Raw genomic sequence first — 21,302 nt, 5'->3', positions numbered from 1 at the left:
GCGTATTAGATACAAAAATCCTCAAGAGAACACTAGAAACTGAATGCAACAATGTATTAAACAGATCATAAACCAATGGGATGTATCTCTAGGGTGCAAGGATGGTTCAACATTTGCATTTCAATTAATGTGATTCACTATATTAACAAAATTAAGGATAAAAGTCACATGATTGTCTCCATGGGTACAGAAAAAGCATCTGATGAAACTTAATACCGTTTTATGATTAAAAACTCAATACACTATGAATAGAAAGAAAATAACATAATAAGAAGCCATCTTTTTGGCTTTTATCTCACTGCAACCATCAAACTCAATGGTAAAAAAAACTAAAACTTTTTTTTTAAGATCAAGACATGGATGCCTAGTCTTGCCACTTCTATTCATCATAAAACTGAAAGTCCTAGCTTAAGCAGTTAGGCAAGAGAAAGAAATAAAAGGCATCCAAATCAGAAAGGAAGAAGTAAAACTGTCCCTGTTTATAGATGATTTGATCCTTCATAGAGAAAATCCTGAAGACTATCAAAAAACTGTTAGAACTTAGAAATTCAGTAAAGTTGCAGTATACAAAATCAAGATACAAAAAATAATTATGCTTCTATACACTAACAATGAGCTATCGGGAAAAAAAAAAAGAAAGAAAAATAGTCCCATTTACAATAGCACCAAAAAACAATAAAATACTTAGCAATAAATTTAACTAAAGAGGTGAAAGACTTGTACACTAAAAACTAGGAAACACTGATGAAAGAAATCAAAGATGACAAATGGAAAGGAAACCTGTATTCATAGATCAGAATATTTAATATTGTTAAGATGCCCATATAACCCAAAGCAATCTACAAATTCAATGCAATTCCTACCAAACACCCTAATGACATTCTTTACAGAAATAGAAAAACACAATTCTAAAACTCGTGGACCCAAAAAGGACTACAAAAAGCCAAATCAATCCATAAAAAACAAAACTGGAGGCACCACACCTCCTAGTTTCAAAATACATTACAAAGAATTAACATAAAGATATAAAGGCCAATGGAAAAGAATAGAAGAATTCAAAAATAAATCCATGCATACATGGTCAACTGATGTCTGACAATGGGGTCAAGAATACACAATGGGGAAAGAAGAGTCTGCAACTAAGAGTGCTGGGAAAATGATATCCATAGACAAAAGAATGAAACTGGACCCTTATCTTACATCATACACAGACATCAATTTAAAAGGGATTAAAGCAATGAATACTGTTACGCTGAAAAGAAATAAAAAATTTTTTAAAAATGAAATAGAAAATGAAAAAAATAAATAAAAGGGATTAAAGATTTAAATATAAGACCTAAAATTGTAAAACCCCTAAAAGGGAAGACAAAATATTCCTGACACTGATCTTGGCAATGATTTCTTTAATATCACACCAAAAGCATAGGCAACAATAGGAAAGCAGACAAAGGGACTACAACAAACTAAAATGCTTCTGTACAGCTAAGGACGCTATCAACAGAATGAAAAGGCAACCCACGGGATGGCAGAAAACAAGTACAAAGCATTCATCTGATGGTTAATTTCAAAGTATACAGGCATTCCTAAAACTCACTATTAGAAACACTAGTAACACAAATAAAAAATGGGCTAAGAGCTTGATAGACATTTCTCCAAAGAAGAAAATACAAATGGCAAACAGGTGAGTGAAAAAATGCTCAGTTTCACTCATCATCAGGTAAACGCATATCAAAAACACACTGAAAAAAAAAAAAAAAGAAAAAGAAAGAAAAAAGAGGGAAAAAAAAAAAAACCCACACTGAAATACCAGCTCGCACTTGTCAGGATGGCTATTATCAAAAAAAGAAAAGACAAATATCAGGGAAGATGTGGAGAAATTGGAATGCAAATATACAGAAACAGTAGAGCGATAACTCAAAATATTAAAAATAAAGCTACCATATAATCTAGCAATCCAATCTCATGCCAAAATATTTATTCGAAGGAACTAAAAGGAGGCTCTGAAAGAGATACTAGTATCAGCACTCCCATGTTCACTGCAGCACTATTTACAACAGCCAAGACGTGGGAACAACGAAATGTCCACTGATGGATCAATGGTCAAAGAAACTAGTATATACAGTTGTATATACTAGTATATGCCAGTAGTATATGTATATACTAGTATATGACAGACTATGGTTCCCCCTTAAGAAGAAATTCTCCCACATATGACAACATGGATGAGTCTTAAGGATACTACGCCAAGTGAAATAAGCCAGTCACAGAAAGACAAATACTACATGATTTCATTTATGGGAGGTATTTAAAATCGTTAAACTCAAAGAATCAAAAATTGGAGTGGTAGTTATCGAGAGGATGGGGGAGGGGGAAATAGGAAGTTACTAATGAACGGGCATCAAATTTCAGTTAAGTGCAATGAAGAAGTTCTAGAGATCTGCTGTGTAACATCGCACCACTAGTCAACAATACTGCACTGTACACTCAAAATTAAGGCAGCTCTCATGTTAAGTGTTCTCAACAAAATAATGGTTAGAAAGACACAAAGAAAGAAAGAAAGAAAGAGAAAAAGATCAAATCCTCGGATTCTGACCTTCCAACACTCCCATCAGCTAGCTTCCCGGTATTTTCCCAACGGTATTTCTCTTTCCATGCATCCTGTATTACTCAGATAGATGTCCCAATAATAACATTATTTTTCCGATTTTGCGCCTGCTTTTAAAAAACAGTTAAGTTTTAAGGCTAACAAGTAATATCCAGCCTAGACATGATTAGCTTTTCTTTCTTGTCTAGTTAACAAAACCTCTACGATGAGGTATCAATAACTTCACTTTAAAACTTCCCTTTTTGTTTGACTATATTAGCTTTTTAGAGTGAAATCAAAATTATGTCAGAACAATACACATGAAGGTAACTACATTTTATTAAAAGTGAAAGTCAGGGGGCGCCTGGGTAGCTCAGTCAGTTAAGTGTCCACCTTCAGCTTAGTCATGATCCCAGGCTCCTGGAACAGAGCCCTACATCAGGCTCCCCCTGCTCAGTGGAGAGTCTGCTTCTCCCTTTCCCTCTGCCTGCCTGCACTTCCCCCTGCTTGTGCTCGCTCTCTGTCAAATAAATAAGATCTTTAAAAAAATAAACAAAACTGCAAGTCAGACGCATCCATCCAGGGATATAAAGGGGGTGGTGCCTTACCATTTTTCTAGGCACGTAAATTAAATAAATCGGACATTCTCAAATCTTTTCTATTCATTTTCCATATGCAGTCAGCCAACCAGTCTCATTGATTCTTCCTCGTAATAGCTATCACAGACACCCTTTGCTTCCTATGTCCAATATATTTATCCTGATTCAGGCCCATAATGCCTGGATTTCTGTTATAGCTTAACGCTGTAACACTCATTGCTTAAAGCCTCCTATAATTCCTCCCTGAACACTACTGCCAGAGTTAACACCTTGACCAAGTCAGTTCTCTACTCCTGATCTTCTATTAAAAAAAAAAAAAAAAGAAAAGAAAAGAAAAAAGATTTGGCTTAGCAACAAGACCCTTTATAATCTAGCCTCAAACTGTCTTTCTCTATCTTCCTCTACTCCTTTATACAAAATACCTGACTCACTTAAATTGACTTAATTGCCTCTAAATGTGCTCTGCACTTACCTGCCTATACCTTTTATGTTCACACTATTTCTCTACCTAGAATGAATGTGATCCTTTTATCCACATTAACAAATTCTATAATATATTAGCAAATACTGTAACAGAATACCCCTATGGCTCACCTACCCTGGAGAGGGGGAGTGTCCTAGATGAGATCACTTTTCCAGGTTCTGAGTCTATTCCACTGAATCAATAACACTTACCTTTGCCTAGTGACCAAAATCAGCTCTCTCCCTTCGGAGACCTTCTAGAAGTATCCAGAAGGAAAAGGAAGTGTCTCAGGTCTAAGAGCTGGTTATTTGTTATTATGCCACTTCTCTACTCCAGTTGCTGTCTTTAACCCTTGGTGACCATATCTGCCAATATCTTAAGTGCTTAAATACCTCTGTTCGCAAGCTGGAATGCACTAGGGCCGCACATGTGATGGAGCCCTCCTGGCCTCCATGCTCGGAACCCTGGATTATAGTCATACACCACATGTTTTCTGAGCATCTGTACAAAAGACTACTGCAGGTTCTAGGAAGACAACAGTGAAACAATAGAAAAACACCTTTACCCTCATGTAAATTATATTCTAGAGAACAGAAAGGCAGTAAATCAAGATAAGTATTATAATATATAACATATTAGATGGTCATGAGCTTTAAGAAGAAAACTAGAGCAGAAAATGTGTGTGGGGTAAGGGAAATGGTTGCGATTTTAGGGTGGTTAAAGAAAGCCTGAGAAGTTTTAAAAGATGAGACTGCACCACATACACAGAAAAGTGTTCTAGGCAAAGAAACTATAAATACAAAGGTCCTGGGTTGAAAGTATGACTGGCAAGGTCAAGGAAATACAAGGAGGCTAGTTCAGCTGAGGCAAAGGGAGTGAAAGAAACAAAGAAAGGAGATTAGATACGATGATGGGTCTGATCATCTATAACAGAGATAGGCAAACTACAGCACGAGGGCTGAATTGCCTTGACATTTTTTTTTTTTTTCAGTTTTACTGCCTACGGTCGCTTTCATGCTACTTCAGCAGAGCTGAATATTTGTAAAAGACTGTATAGCCCACAAACCCCAAAATATTTATTATATGGCTTTTTTTTCATAAAGAATGTTCTCTGACCCCAATATAGAATTCATAGGCCATTTATAAAGGCTTTGACGTTACTGAGATGGAAACTTATTAAAGAGGAGTTGTATGATCTGACTTACATTTTTAAGGGTCACTCAAGCTGTTGGGCTGGAAACAGACTGAAGACAGCAAGGAAAGAAATGGGGAGACCGAATCACGATGCTATTACAAAACACCAAGTGAGAGCTGATGGCAGCTTGGAACATGGTGGTAGTCACAGATATAGTGCAATCTAGTTAGATTCTACATATATTTTTTTACATATATTTTGAAGGTAGACCTACAGAATTTACTCTGTGGCAAATGCTAATAAGTAAGACAAGGAGTGAGAAGTGACCACTGGATTTAGCAATTCAGAGGTCAATGGAAACCCTGACAAGGGAGTGATAGAGGAAGCCTGAGAGAAAGTGGACTCAAGAGAGAATGGGAGGACAGTAACTGACAGTAACTGAGACAATGAATAAAGACAACTATTTCAGGAAGTTTGCCCCAGTGAAGAGACTGGCTTTTCCTGGGAACACGGGGAGTGGCACATTCACAGTGATGAAGGGAAGGTGGAATCTATGAGCACAACTGCAGGTAGGTGGGTGCTTTGTAGAAGTTCTCTTTTTATTGCTCCAATTTTCTCACTAAAATAGGATGCAGATCAGATGACAGCGAAGACAGAGAAGGTGTTGGCTGTCTGAGGAGAGAAAAGATGAAAGAGCCATTTGGGGCCTCGCCATTCAATGCGTGCTTCACAATCCAGCAGCAACCACATCAACTGGAGACTTGTTGGATGCAGAAGCTCAGGTTCTCCCTAACCCACTGATAAGAATCTGCATTCTACCAAGATCCCAAGTGATCTGCACGCACACTAGTCTGTCTAAAGCACTGATATAGGAGACCAGGAGAGTAAATGCCCGAGAGAAACACAGTGTAATTACCAAGCAGCGATGAATTTAAAGTGGTACTACTTAGGATAGGTGTGTTTTCTTCCAGCACATTCAGCTTGGTTCAAGCACCAAGAAGACAAGAAGATGGCTTTAACCAGGATTCGGTTAGTCAAGCAAGTACAGTTCAAGGAGAGAAAAGCAATGGTAATTATTGACCTTATAATTTAAGAAGAAAACTGAAAACATCAAAGGCAAGAAACTGCTAAAGATAGTAGGCTCAATGGATACAGGTCCAGTAGAGTCTGAAGACTGCTAGAGGGAGTAAGCTGGAGAGACAGAGGGTGATGGTGAGACAGTGAAACAGTGAACACTGAAATTATGGAGGACGTGAAGTTTTGGGCTATGACAAGGTCTATGATAGAGTCAGTCACTGGAATTTATGGCTGAGGTAAGGTGGAAAAAAAAAAACACTGGAGAAAAGGTAAAAGATTTGAGAAGCTAGAAAGGACTGTGTGGACACTGAAATCACCAGAGTGATAATGATCACGGAATTTAAAGATCTGAAATTCAAATGTGAATGAGATTTTTGGGTTGAAGAAAAAAAGGAATGGTCTGGAAGTTGCCATGAGGTATAATGAGGTGAGGAACAGATGAGAGAAATCAGTCACCATTTGAAAGGGCTGTACATGTTCTCAGGAAAAGCCAGATTTCAGAGCAAGAACATCAAAGAAAAGGCTAAGGACACAGGGATTTTACTCATGACTAATCATGAAATGGGGCATTTCAAGACATGGAAATGTGTGAGAGAAAGAGAAAGCAATGGTATGTATGTATGAGAAAAGGAGTCCCGGGCTCTGGGTGGCTCAGCTGATTAAGCATCTGCCTTCAGCTCACTCCGGTCCTCATTCCAGAGTTCTGCAGTCGAGCCTCATGTTAGGGTCCCTGCTCAGCGGGAGTCTGCTTCTGCCTCGGCCTCTGTGCCCCCACCTTCACTCATCTCTCTGTCTTTCTCAATCAAATACATAATAAAATCTTAAAGAGTCCAGAATAATAAGGGTTGAATTGAGAGACTCAGGCGTTCTGGATTAACTGACATAAATGAAAATAAAAACACGAGATCAGGACTGGTAGTCTCAAAGCACTTTGTAGTTGCAAGCCTGACTTTTAAGGGCAAGAGTAGAGAGGTCTTGCCAGGATTGAGAGTTCTGGGAATCCCATCTGATACCTGCAGACAAAAGCATGGAGGAGAGAGGGATGATTTTGTTCTCACAAGTGAAGATGCCCTAATGGTAACTACCAGTGGACATCTACACCCGATTGCTCTAGGCGCTCACCTGCCTCCAATCAATAAAAACCTAAGAAGAAGTTTTCCTTTTTGTATATTAGAATCCTTCCCTCACTCACGGGAATTTTTTCAGAGATTTTGCTGATCTGCTCTTGTCCTACCACCTGTTTTTAGTATAGAACTGAATCCCAACTATAAAGAGGATTTAAGCTTATTTTCATGAAGCTCTTAGGCCTTGGGAATGTTCTTTGAAAAAAGAGACATTTTATCTGTTCAGAGGAAGAGAGAACTTTTGTTTAGGGGGTCAAACCTATCTCCACACATTGATCTACCCCAGCCAAGACATTTGTTGAACATCCACACAAAGATACAGATCAAAACACATCCACCATACACATCCACCATACACAAAGACCAGTGAGAGAGCAGAGAGCCCAGATATGGACCCATAACGCTATGGTCAAATAATCTTTGACAAACCAGGAAAAAATATACAGTGGAAAAACAGTCTTTTCAATAAATGGTGCTGGGAAAACTGGGCAGCTATGTGTGGAAGAATGAAACTCGACCATTCTCTTATACCATAGACAAAGATAAACTCGAAATGCAACAAAGACCTCAACATGAGGCAGGAATCTATCAAAATCCTAGAGGAGAACATAGGCAGTAACCTCTTCAACATCGGCCACAGCAACTTCTTTCGAGATATGTCTCCAAAGACAAAGGAAACAAAAGTGAAAATGAACTCTTGGGACTTCATCAAGATCAAAAGCTTCTGCACAGTAAAGGAAACAGTCAACAAAACAAAGAGGCAACCCACGCAATGGAAGAAGATACTCACAAATGACACTAAAGACAAAGGGCTTATATCCAAGATCTATAAAGAACTCCTCAAACTCAACACCCACAAAACAGATAATCACATCAAAAAATGGGCAGAAGCCATGAACAGACACTTCTCTAAAGAAAACATACAAATGGCTAACAGAGACATGAAAAAATGTTCATCATCATTAGCCATCAGGGAGATTCAAATCAAAACCACACTGAGATACCACCTTACACCAGTTAGAATGGCCAAAATTAACAAGACAGTAAACAAGTGTTAGAGAGGATGTGGAGAAAGGGGAACCCTCTTACACTGTTGGTGGGAATGCAAGTTGGTGCAGCCACTTTGGAAACAGTGTGGAGATTCCTCAAGAAATTAAAAATAGAGCTACCCTATGACCCTGCAATTGCACTACTGAGTGTTCACCCCAAAGATACAGATGTAGTGAAAAGAAGGGCCATCTGTTCCCCAATGTTCATAGCAACAATGGCCATAGTCGCCAAACTGTGGAAAGAACCAAGATGCCCTTCAATGGAAGAATGGATAAAGAAGATATGGTCCGGGCGCCTGGGTGGCTCAGTGGGTTAAGCCGCTGCCTTCGGCTCAGGTCATGGTCTCGGGGTCCTGGGATCGAGTCCCGTGTCGGGCTCTCTGCTCAGCAGGGCGCCTGCTTCTCTCTCTCTCTGCCTGCCTGTCTACTTGTGATCTCTCTGTCAAATAAATAAATAAATAAATCTTTAAAAAAAAAAAAAAAGAAGATATGGTCCATATATGGAATGGAATATTATGCCTCCGTCAGAAAGGACGAATACCCAACTTTTGTATCAACATGGACGGGACTGGAAGAGATTATGCTGAGTGAGATAAGTCAAGCAGAGAGAGTCAATTATCATATGGTTTCACTTACTTGTGGAGCATAAGGAATAACATGGAGGACACTGGGAAATGGAGAAGAGAAGTGAGTTGGGGAAAATCAGAGGGGGAGATGAACCATGAGAGACTATGGACTCTGAGAAATAAACTGAGGGTTTTGGAGGGGAGAGGTGTGGCGAAGGGGTGACCCTGGTGGTGGGTATAATAAAGGGCATGTATTGCATGGAGCACGGGGTGTGGTACATAAACAATGAATCTTGGAACACTGAAAAAAAAATTAAATTAAAAAACAAACAAAAACCCCCCACATCCACCATGAAGTCTTCCTTGATTATTCAAGCCTGATGTAATCTTTCCCTTCTCTTACTTTTCATAGTATTTATCAGTGTCATTCAATAATCAGCAAGTTTTCATTATTCTTTTCATCTGTTTAAATGTTCATACACTTTCACATCTTCCTCACTTATACTGTAAGCTCCTATAACATAATTATTCCAGAGGCCATCACATAACTATTCCATGGCACCTACTCAAAGCTCTGTATCCAGTAGCTGTGGAAAAGCTATAGCAACGGTGAATGAACGTTAAAATAAACTCCAAGAGATCTGAACTTTAGCTCATTTTATGCTACATTAAACATTTAAGTTATTGGGCAATGCACACAAACTCTTGGGATCACATGAAGATAAAATGGAAAGGGATTAGAATAAAAAATACTGTACTTGCTAAAAGGTTTGTGACAAAACAAAAAAAGATTTTCAGTGGTCTTTTCCAGATGTAAAGATCTAGGAATCAAGGAGGTATAAACTCTTATTATTTTGTGATTTGATATGTGAATCACCTCTTTAGAACTTTTAGTAATGGAAATGTGAAACTCCCAATTTTGTCAGAAAGAAATTGAAGTACTCAAGATACAGTAGTCCTCCTTAAAAATCAGGGTTTTAGGGGCACCTGGGTGGCTCAGTTGGTAAAGCATGCAATTCCTCATCTCAGGTTTGTAAGTTTGAGCCCCACATTGCCGGTACAGATTATATAAAAAATAAAACCTTAAAAAAAAAAAAAGGATTTTAGAGTTGAAAAGGGTCTTAGCAATCAACTTTTACAGGCCTAGACTCAGAAAAGCTGGATTTGTGCAGAATTCTCTGGATATTACTGATCAGAAATCTACTATGTTAAAGTAGAGAAATATATTACAATATATAGTAAATACATAAGATGCATTTGATTAGAGGATCTGTAAAGGAATAATTATATACATAGTTCCATTTAACTACATTAATGGAAACAAAACATATTAAATTGAAGGCTCTTAAAGACTATGTCCCTGTCAACTGTTTCTCCCACTGCCCCATCCACGCAGTCTTTATATATTTCCAGACTAGTTCTAATGAAGATGTGTCAGTGACTTACCTGCCAGAAAAAGAAACAGACTAGAATAGTATATAGCAATATGAGTGAAAATATACTCTGTAAAAATGTAAGACGTCATTGGAGAATCCAAAAGGATGAATCTTCAAAAACGGATTCATTTCATATAATATGAGGAAGGTCTGAAAGAGGCCAGAGTGTTTGAAACTGGAGCTTTATAAATTTATGTGATTTTTGAGTTTAGCACCATCTACTTCATTTAGCATATTACTCTGAGCTATGCACTGAGTATTAAGGGAAATATGAGTAAGATACAGCTTTTATTCCCACAAGAGTCTTCTGAGAAGGGGAAACAGGATGTAAATCACTGCCAACAAAGCAAAAATGTCATAATAGAGATACACAAATAACGTTATAGAAGAAGATGAAGAATAACTATGTCATCTTGCTGGGGATGGGGAAGAATTCAGAGATGCCTTCAATAGTATGGATAAACATCAAAATCAGAAATAAACTATAGTAAAATGTAATTTCTATATGACTATCATCTTTTCAATATAATAGTTCACAGAAATTAGGTGAAAAGTAAAAGAAATGAATGTAAGAAAGAAGAAAACATGAGAACCATTTAAAAAATTTAGTTATCATTAATTTGCAAGTAGCAAACACAAAACAATACAAAAACAAAAATCCCAAACAACCAGCCAATCAAGATTGATAATCAGCTTCAAGCTAACCAACCATATTTGAATGGACCGCTACCTTTGTTCATTAAAACAAAACAAAACAAAATCCACCCAAACTTTCAAAGTTGGAATTGAAAGAATAATTTTTTCATAAGAAAAGGACATTTGAACTACACTCCTGAACTGGAATTTCTTTTTGACTATCCTGCTTCCATAATGTTGCTTGTGATGTGGGAGGGGGTTAACCCTTTAACACTGGTCCAACTGTGGTCTTTTTCTTCATTCCTCATACAGCACAGCTGAAATAAAACTAAGACATTTAACAATATTTGAGGAAAAGGCTAAATAAAAGATGCAAAAAAGAATAAAATGGGGGCGCCTGGGTGGCTCAGTGGGTTAAAGCCTCTGTCTTCGGCTCAGGTCATGATGATCCCGGGATCCTGGGATCGAGCCCCACATCGGGCTCTCTGCCAGCAGGGAGCCTGCTTCCTTTCCTCTCTCTCTGCCTGCCTCTTTGCCTACTTGTGATTCCTGTCAAATAAATGAATGAAATCTTTAAAAAAAATTTTTAAAAATACTCAGTTGCTTCACGTTAAAAAAAAAAAAAAAGATTAAGATGAACAGAAAATTACAGGCTACAACTTTTTTTATCTTCCATTTATAATCTAATAAACATGTCCCTTTTTTTTTATTATTCTTGACACCTGCTTCCTCCCCAGTCTTCAGCCACCACCATGAGAGTCTCTCTCCCTCCTAGAGACCCAGAGAACTGTATGTCAAGTGACAACTACTACATTCACTACCGAATTTCTAAGGCCACTTTGTTGGGTTTCTGTTCTCTATCTAAGGTCCTGCTCCTTCCCAGAGGGACTGATGCCAGAGATATTCAACTTTTTGAAGCTGTGTCATCATCCTTCCAGACCTCAAAAATAAACAAACTGATCCCAATAAGCTTTAACACTCATGTGACATGGAGGTGGGGCAGGTAGGTGGGAAGTCACTCCTTAAATTACAGTAAAAACCCTGCAGCAGTGATAAGCCAATTCAGCTTTTGTAATGCAGTGGGCTTCTAATTATCAAGACAAAATTTGATTCAAAACAATTTTTAAAACCACGAATAGTATTTTAGGCAGAAGAAAATATTCACAAAAATCGACAAGCATAAAGTATGAAAGTACCCCTTATTTGAAATCACCGTTTACATAATGTTCTCAATTAGCTGTCTACAAAATTATTCATGCACATATGAAAGAGTTAAAATACTAGTTTCAGACATTATCATGCTGACAAAAACTTTTAATTTTAGGAAATAGCTACTTTATAAATGAAAATATACACAGCAGGACCTCAGAGGAATTCAGTTATTGCAACAAAAGCTGAATACTATAGCACTTTTTAAGGAATGGCTCTAGCAATTTCTCCAAATAATATCTACTTTAAATAAAGTCACTGAATCCACTTGTAAATTATTTCCCTTTAGCTGTCTCATTATTCAATATGCTTTCAAGGAACATGGTGATGAAAGAAGAAAAAGACCTCTTTCTAACATAACCATACTGGCAAGAACATCAACATTATCAGTATTCAAAGAATGTCTTGGCAGGTTAAACCTTCATAAAAAGAAGGAACACTATCTAATCCAAGATGTCAAAATAGCAATAGTCCTTCTCATATTATGTGCAATATGATTGTTTGTTTCTAAAGAAGAAAAAGACTTCAAAAAAAGATGTCAATATCGTCATGTGTAAATATTAGGCAAAAGCAAAAACTTTTCAGAAAAGCATATAAAGAATGATAAACATGTTTAAAAGAAAAAGGCTAAGAGCAGAGCAGGACTCAATGTTCAAAGAGATTTATGACATGTGCCACTTCTATTCTGGGAGGTTTAACAATATATTTCAACATCTGAGGTAGAACAGTACTATTAAGAAACAAAAGTGGAACAATAACTAGTACGAAGAGAAAAAAGCTTGAAGATAGGTAGCTTATTCTAATTCAGTCCTTGATTTCCTTGTGTAATAATAGCTAACACAATTCTACATTAAGACCTTCTATAGTCTTACATCATTTTTACTGTATAATACTCTCAGCATACTCTTCAGGATTTGAATTGCATCTGAAACTACTGAAGGGTACCAAGGGACTCGTGTTTGTTCATTATCAGTTGAGATGCACTGTTCTCCAAAAATAGTAAAATGCAGCATTTCATAAAATCCTACTTTCCATTCTCAAAAGATGATGCATGCACTGATGATCTTAGAGTGGTTAGGAAAATTTATATAAACTTAGAAAATATGCACTTAACTTTTAAGTACTCACTTCCATTACATAAAGCAGAAATCTGGGTTTAATCTAGTATTATTTTCTCACACTCAAAACTTTCCTCTTTACAGAACTTACAAAACTTTCCTCTTTTCTTTTAGAAATATGTAGTTCCTATCATCATATTTTATCCTTTTTCATATGCTTTCCCTTCCTGATTCTTCTGTCCTTGATCTTTTTTTAACTTGGGTACATTTAACTTTTAATTGCTAACTGTCCCTTGGATCAAGAGGTCATGGGGTTATTTATACTAGCTGGATGAGCCTCCATCTATCAACATCCTGAGGAATCACAGCACGGTAGAGCTGGAAGAGATCTCAAGGTATCATGTGGTTGAGCCCTACGGTACCAGGAACAGGTGGCTGACTAATCTTAATGCTCTTCTTTCTTTTTTGTTTTTTTTAGGATGATCAGTGATTTTGATCATAAATATTCTATCACAGCTTGGTAATACAGAATCATCTCAATAACAAGTAGACACAGAATAGAAAGAAAACTGCATGAAAAAGGGTTCTGACCTAGTACTATTAATTGCTATTAAAATAGAACAATTTCTTTGATTACTCTGAGTGTCAGGTTCCTCATACAAAGAAGAGATACTGCTGTCTAACTTACAAAGTTATTATGAGTGTTCTGAAACCTGGAACAGAATTATATAAATGTAATATAGTGTTAAAATGGGAAAACAAGACAGTAGGGTCTAAGGAGCCTGTACTCTTTAGGCATGTTAAGTTTCAAATCCCATCTCAACAATTTGATAGCTGTGCAATATAAAGTTTTCAACCTCTTTGAGTTCAGTTTAGAGAACAACATAAGTTAATATGTCTACCTCACTTAGTTGTTGCTATGGATTATAGGAGTTTAATGGACTTAGGATATGTTGTAGCATTGCACAGGCCCTCAATAAATGTTAACTCTCAACTCCCCATGAGGTTTCCATAATTCTGCTGTGTGGTCCTGCTCTCCTTCCATTAACTATTTCAAGTGCACATGTGGAACTTTACGAAAAAGAAAATAATCACAAAATACATAAACTTTTCTTCCCACCAAGACTCATCGAGCAACAAGAGTTTCTTAGTCAGCCTTGCTTTGAAAAATGGAAAGGAGGTAGAGCTTCCTTAAAAAAAAAAAAACCAAAACACAAAAAAATCTCCTCCAAAGAAAAAACAATAACAGAAGGTGAAAAATATCATTAAATTGTGAACTCCTTAAAGGAAAACATGTCTTACTCATCTTTATATTTAGGAAGGACGCAAACATTTCTTGGGGATGCCTGGGTGGCTCGGTTGGACAACTGCCTTTGGCTCAGGTCATGGTCCTGGAGTCGCGGGATCGAGTCCCACATTGGGCTCCCTGCTCAGCACTGAGTCTGCTTCTCCCTCTGACCCTCTCTGCTCTCACGCTCTCTATCTCTCAAGTAAATAAATAAAATCTTAAAAACAAAACAAAACACTTCTTGGATGTCTCCTGGCAGAATCACTGATTTCAGTAATTACGAAATGAAAGGTTCAATCAGATTTCATTTAGATATCAGTTAAGAAAGTAAAGACGCTCTTTTTATAAAGATAAAACTAAAGAAATGTGGATAAATTTTTTGCAAGAAGACTTTACACATCTGATTTAGATAAAATACACTGTCCCTTTATAATGATACCACATACCAAAAAATCTTACAGAAGCATAATAATGGGGACACCTGGGTGGCTCAGTCAGTTAAGCGTCTGCCTTCAGCTCAGGTCATGATCTCAGAGTCCTGGGATCAAGTCCCACATTGGGTTCTCTGCTCAGCAGGGACCTGCTTCTCCCTCTGCCTGCCACTCCTACCGCTTGCTCAGTCTCTTTCTCTCGCTGACAAATAAATAAAATCTTTTTAAAAAGCATAATAATGCTTACCTTGTTATGTATAAAAACAATCCGTAAGTCAGGCTTAAGTAAACCATAGCTTATGAGGAGATCCTGGACCTTTTTAATTTCATCTTTACATTTTTTAGTAGTTGAGTAGAACTGCTTTCTTACCGGGAGATTCTTAAACAATCTTAAAGCAGTTACAGTTGTACCTGTTGGCAGATAAGAGAAAAGCACATCTAGACGTGAAAAGAACTTCAGAGATCTTCAAACCCATACACACCAGTATTTAACCCCTTCCAGCACTTGTGTCTATTCTCTTTTTTAGGTCTCATAAAGCATTTGTTGTTTTTACAAGAAAAAAATTCTGAACTGTTCTTTATCCCTGCAGTCAACACATGAATCACCAATTAACAGACAAAACTTCTTGTCCAAATCTGGGAGGCCATTAATTATAAGCCACAGCCTGTTTTCAGAGATGTCAAAATTTGACAAAACATGCATCTTAGAATTGACTAAGATATATTATCTGAGACCTACAGTATTCAAGTTACATAATAAAAGCTTATTCAATTATCATCATGTGGATGTCCCAAAGCCACCTCAAACCAACCACACCCAGAACTGAACTCATTATTTTCCTCTTTGAGTCTGATACTTATAGCTATTTTCTTTCTCATGGAACATGGACACCCAACAGTTTCCAAGACACATACTCTAGCTTTAACTGATTCTTCCCTCTACCTCTTACTACATAAGTCTTCTAGGCCTATCTATTCTATCCTAAAAATCTCTCTCCAATCTATGTGAAGTCCTTTTCCTTCTTTCAAAACTTAGTTCAAGATGACATGTTATAATAAGATATAATTTATGGTATTATAATGTTCTTCTGGTTAATTTTTTAAGTAACATAATATTCATCCTCTACCTAAAAAGTTTCAGTGGCTCACTGTTGGCTATAGAAAAGGTATAAACTCTTACTTTCAGTTCTAGAAATTTCACTTGGTTCTTTTAGAGTTCCATTTTTCTGCTGAAATTCTCTACCTTTTTACCAACTTTGACTATCTTTTCCTCTAAACTCCTTAACACAGTTGTTTTAAGTTCCTTTCTGCTAATTCATACATCTAAGTCATGTTTGTGTTTGCTTATATTAACTATTTTTTTCTCTTGATTATAGATCCCATTTTATGTTTCTCAATATTTTTGTTTTTGCCAGATATTGCATACAAAAATAAATACTGAAGTAGATATTATTTTCCCTCAGAGAAGGCACTTCATTTCCTCTGTCAAGCAGCTAGAGTGATGAGAGGATCTCTTCAATATAATTAGGAATGTATCTGGGTTGGAGCTGAGCTGTCCCTTTATTTAGCTCCAGTTCACTTCTAGTTTCAAATGTCGTTAAGGATGGAATTAGGTCTTCTCCTCCAGCAAGGCTCTGGGATCTAAGCACTGCGAGACTTTAAGATCTTTGTCGATCTCAGTCCCCACTTTCTTTATCACTGCCTACTCAGCGGAAGTCCTGATGAGATTTGGCATCCAGGGTGAACCAGCTGTATTTGAGGATCCCTTCCTCCCATCGGTCATGTCAGTTCATACATGGCTGGTAAAATTCAGCTGGTTTCTTCTAGGTCCATAAAAGATCCCTATCCACAACAGAGAGCACCTATGCCTCCAGATTCAGTTAATGCTCCCATGGATGCAAGGAGCCACTAGTCTCTTCTTGTCTAGGAAGGGGTATCTTTCTCTTGAACTTAGTTCATTTAACTTCTTTCCCCACTGCCCCAAGTTTTCATTTAAATTCCAGTTAGTTAACATACAGTGTAATATTAGTTTCAGGTGTAAGATTTAGTGATTCATCACTTACATACGAAACCCGGTGCTCGTCACAACACATTCCCTCTTTAAAGATTTTATTTATTTATTTGAGAGAGGGAGAGAGAGCATGAGAAGGGAGAAGCAGACCCCCCAAGGAGCTGGGAGCCTGATGTGGAACTCGATCCCAGAACTCCAGGATCATGACCTGAGCTGAAGGCAGTGGCTTAAGCCACTGAGCCGCCCAGGCGCCCCCACATTCCCTCTTTAATAGCCATCACGTATTTAACTCAACCACGTACCCACCTCCCCTCCAACAACCCTCAGTTTGCTTTGTGTAGTTAAGAATCTGTTTTATGGTTTGCCTCTCTCTTTTTCCCCTCTATGTTCATCTGTTTTGTTTCTTGAATTGTACATATGACTGAAGTCATACGGTATTTGTCTATTTTATGGCATAGTTCTCCAGTGGATTGAAAAAAAAAATACAAGTTTTTAAAGGTATGTGCTCTTTTCCTTCATCATTCCTCTCTTGCTGCAAGGTTAAACTCCCACCCCTTCTCACCTTCCATCTTCAAACTCAAATGATAACTTCTCTGAACAACTCCATCACCTTCCTCTAGGCAACTGGTGGCTTCTATTTACTGCCACTACCTTTCTAGTCATCTCTGTTCCCTTCTACTTTGTGAGTCCCTTTAACTCATCTGTGTTCTCCACTAGCTGTGACAGGTGCAATGGCATATACTGTAGCTGTGGACAGATGGTGAGAAGAAGGGCAGACGAAAATCAATAAAGTCAAATATCTGTTGCTTTTTAAATTTGTTATACATGAAAGATCACACTGTAATTAATACGTATCTTGATAAATTATTGCTTCAGCAGATAAAAATGCTCTCTTAGAGCAAAATAAGAATTATCAATAAGCCAAGACTGTATGTTTGTGTAAAACTTAATGATGGAAAACTTTGCTGATTCTAAATGAAATGTGTACCCTTAAGAAAAGTACCAAGTGATACTGGCCAACAGGGAGGAGGCCCTAGTATACTATCATATTTTACAAGAGAACTGCTCACCTCTCTAACTTTAGCACATTCTACAAACACCAGAATTAAATTGCAGTCCTATAGTATGGCTCCCTGTTATATTTTTACATGACCCTATGTTATGCCATTTATAAAGGCAGCTATTTATATTCCTAATGCAAAGATGTATGGTTGCTTGAATATATGAAACCTTTCTTAAACTGGTTAATGACAAAGTTTCATTCTCCAGATGAATAAAATCTTTCAATGCATGCACAATCATACCTAGCAGGGATTTACAAAGAACACGATGCTCTACTCTAATAACAGGGTAAGGAAAGGAACTACCTTGATTACTTTAAATATACTACTTTTGATATCTGAGAAATTCCTAAGGCAGAAGTACTAGGAGGTATTAAAAGAACTTGTCCAGGAGGGTAAATCAATTTAGAAAGCTTATACTGATTAGGGTAAAGAAAACAGAAGTGATGAGAGAAAAAAGATAGGATTAAAACAAGTAATTTAATAAGTTATTGGTAAAAATGATTTAAAAGCTGGGGACTTATTTTTACATTTGTTAACTTTTAAAATGTCTCAAAATAGAAGTGACCAGAAGGGTAATTTAAAATGACATACTATTAAGCATACATATCATTTTAAATGGCTAACTTAATCCATAAAACAAATACGTACACCCAAAAAACCCAGAACTAGAATCTCCAGTCAACTATTTTTAAACATTTTAAATGTGTTTTTTTAAAGGGTAACAAATTTTCCAATGCCTCAAAAAGATTTTGCTGTGAGCTGTCCCTGCATCTACAGTTAGGTTGTCTACAGGTATCATTATCTGATCTATCAGATGACACGAGGAGTAACTGCTAAGCAAGGATGTTCACACCACTGCAGAAATTAATCTACAAGAACCCTAAATGCATAGGTATTAGTTAAGATGGCTGTACTGTAGTTTTATCTTACACAGAAAATATTTAAATGGAAGTTGAATGACAGCTGGTAGTGAAATGTGAGTCTGTGATTCAACCACTCAAAAACTATCAGCACTGGGCAACATAAATGGAAAAGGCTTTTAAAAGTATTTGCAGATTTCTATAAAATGTCCATCTACAGCAATTTGAAACTAAGAGCTTGATTCTTTATTGCCTTCCTAGCCGGCCAGCTATAATTAGGAGATAAAAATGAATGATGAAAGGCAATTACTAGTTTCAAGTATAGTTTCTTAAGAGGAATACTGCAAAAGAAAGTAAGGCTCATTTATTGACCACAGAAATTCTTTAATATGCATACTTAGTCTCAGTGAAAGTAGAAGACTAGGTCAGCAAAAAAAGAAAAATCAATCAGCAAATGGGCAAAGATCAGAGGGACTCCACATTTAAGTACTGCTATTTCATACTTCCCATGGAGATGGACATAGGAAAGTATGAGAAGAATGAGTGATACAGAGCAACAGGCCATCCAGATTAGACTGGCTACTACTAAGATAAAAATAAATACATTTAAGTTTTAAAATGTGACTAGATTACTTCAAAGTACTCTACTGAACAGCCACACAAAAATCTCCTAATGGTTTCTTAATCTGAACTCCTAAAAATTGGGAGTCAGAGCATTTCTAGAACTAGACCATACTAAAAAAAAAAAAAGCAAGCCTTCTCTTTCCTAACCTTCAGTACATAAAAAGAATCACTATTTTTTTTTTAATTTCTTTTCAGCGTAACAGTATTCATTGTTTTTGCACCACACCCAGTGCTCCATGCAATCTGTGCCCTAATACCCACCACCTGGTTCCCCCAACCTCCCACCCCCCGCCCCTTCAAAACCCTCAGATTGTTTTTCAGAGTCCATAGTCTCTCATGATTCACCTCCCCTTCCAATTTCCCTCAACTCCCTTCTCCTCTCTAACACCCCTTGTCCTCCATGATATTTGTTATGCTCCACAAATAAGTGAAACCATATGATCATTGACTCTCTCTGCTTGACTTATTTCACTCAGCATAATCTCTTCCAGTCCCGTCCATGTTGCTACAAAAGTTGGGTATTCATCTTTTCTGATGGAGGCATCATACTCCATAGTGTATATGGACCACATCTTCCTTATCCATTCGTCCCTTGAAGGGCATCTTGGTTCTTTCCACAGTTGGGCAACCATGGCCATTGCTGCTATAAACATTGGGGTATAGATGGCCCTTCTTGTCACTACATCTGGATCTTTGGGGTAAATGCCCAGGAGTGTAATTGCAGGGTCATAGGGAAGTTCTATTTTTAATTTCTTGAGGAATCTCCACACTGTTTTCCAAAGTGGCTGCACCAACTTGCATTCCCACCAACGGTGTGGGTACACTATTCCATTTACTTGCACATACATACGAAGTTTTCCATAAATAAATATATTTTTATTATTTATTTAATCATAGCATTTTGATATGGTATGGTTTATTACCCTGATTGCCAAATCAATAATGTTTTACGCATTTCAATAAACTATCGTTCTTCACATACAAAGAACACACTAGTGATGCAACAATAGTAACATTGTTCTTACAGTTTTACAGAAGGGTGACTAATCCATATTTTGTCCTAAGGCTTTTACACAGTCCCTTTTGAGAACAATTCTAAGTATTTAAGAAATGATGACTAAAAAAAGGGTTGAATATTCACTTGGAAGTAAAGTAGACTATCACATGACCAAACCTGAAGCAGCACATTTGAATTTAAGGGGTAACAATGTTCTAAAAAAAGACAAGAAAGGCAAAGATACAAAGCTACTCTCTTACCTTGACCAAGATGTGAAGGTTTTTGAGAAATTATGTGGCCGCTGCCATCTAAAACATACTGGGTGCTAAAATTATCAGAAGCTGTCCTTGTAGTAATTAAAACCTGGAATATTAAAAAAAAAAAAACACTAATAAAATTATTATTTTAGATCCTGCAGTGGACTCATTATCCTCATTATCAAATCAAATTTAAAATAACTATAAATTTACTTAAGATTGAAAAAAGTTTTATACTTGCTAATCTCTTATGATCACTTCTCTTGTATTATTCCCTTAGAATTATATTAATAATAGGCTAACATTTTTTTCGAGGGCAAATCACTGATGTTTGAGTATTTAACTTTAATTAAAATACTCATACACAAATCAGTATATCTGATACGGCTATTTGTGTTATATAACTTACATCTGTAAAACCAATATTTTGATTGCATTAGGGAAACTTACTTTTTAAAAGACAAGTCCCATAAATTTGTTGGTAATGTGAAAAATCCTTTTGTAAAATGGTAATTCCCTCCCCTTTTATATTCTGTATAAAACTACACTTCTTTTAAGCTAATGGTTCAGGAATAAAAAAATATAAATCATACACATATATTTATGCACAATTTTTCTTAAAAACAACTATTTAAAGGTAAATTTTCTATTAATTGAAAAATACTTTAGCATTAAGGCATGTATGTATAAGAAAGTATTTTACTGACAATGAATATATTTCCTTAGATGTCAGGACAGAAATAAGAATTTAAGAGTATCTGCATTCAGGGTGCCTGGGTGGCTCAGCTGGGTAAGCCTGTCTTTAGCTGATTCCTAGATGAGCGACAGGCTTCC

General features: G+C 36.9%; 1 protein-coding gene across 11 annotated transcripts in view; it reads right to left on the bottom strand.

Annotated features, from left to right (window-relative positions):
* Positions 1-21,302, bottom strand: part of PMS1 (PMS1 homolog 1, mismatch repair system component) — an 85,272-nt gene that overhangs the window by 39,294 nt on the left and 24,676 nt on the right. For all 11 annotated transcript variants that reach the window (XM_059393037.1, XM_059393032.1, XM_059393029.1 and 8 more), the window contains 2 exons: positions 20,472-20,574; positions 14,903-15,066 (listed from right to left, as the gene is read on the bottom strand). In XM_059393037.1, coding sequence (XP_059249020.1) covers positions 14,903-15,066; positions 20,472-20,574 — 267 coding nt within the window. The remainder of the gene's footprint in view (positions 1-14,902; positions 15,067-20,471; positions 20,575-21,302) is intronic.

This window comes from Mustela nigripes, chromosome 3 (genome assembly GCF_022355385.1).
Source record: "Mustela nigripes isolate SB6536 chromosome 3, MUSNIG.SB6536, whole genome shotgun sequence".
In the NCBI taxonomy this organism is placed as follows: Eukaryota; Metazoa; Chordata; class Mammalia; order Carnivora; family Mustelidae; genus Mustela; species Mustela nigripes.
The sequence above is the reverse complement of the archived record's forward strand: the minus strand, read 5'-3'. Positions and strand labels throughout refer to the sequence as shown.